The 261-nt window shown below is 57.9% G+C and overlaps 1 protein-coding gene across 1 annotated transcript in view; it reads left to right on the top strand.

Moving 5' to 3' along the window:
- Positions 1 to 261, top strand: part of LOC119588128 (secretin receptor-like) — a gene marked incomplete in the record, with an annotated part of 160037 nt that overhangs the window by 127989 nt on the left and 31787 nt on the right. The window contains 1 exon segment of the mRNA XM_037936835.1: positions 4 to 184. Coding sequence (XP_037792763.1) covers positions 4 to 184 — 181 coding nt within the window.

Genomic DNA, 261 nt, shown 5'->3' with positions numbered 1-261 from the left:
CAGCCGGGGAACAGGTATGCCGTGTCTCGCCAACGCCGCCCACAGAAAGAAGGATGGAGGAAACCCGCCCACAGGAAGCCCACCGGGACTCCTGACGAACGCCACGAAGGTCAACGGCGCCCCGGTGCAGCCTTCCTTCCAGGCGAGTCACAGGAGCTCCAGCTGTGACGACCTGCCCGATCAGGTGAGACTTTGCTGAATAAACGACCCGTTTTTCAGCGGACAATTTTAAAACATTAATGACAAGTGAGGGAGAGGGAA

This window comes from Penaeus monodon, chromosome 23 (genome assembly GCF_015228065.2).
Source record: "Penaeus monodon isolate SGIC_2016 chromosome 23, NSTDA_Pmon_1, whole genome shotgun sequence".
NCBI lineage: Eukaryota > Metazoa > Arthropoda > Malacostraca > Decapoda > Penaeidae > Penaeus > Penaeus monodon.
The sequence above is the reverse complement of the archived record's forward strand: the minus strand, read 5'-3'. Positions and strand labels throughout refer to the sequence as shown.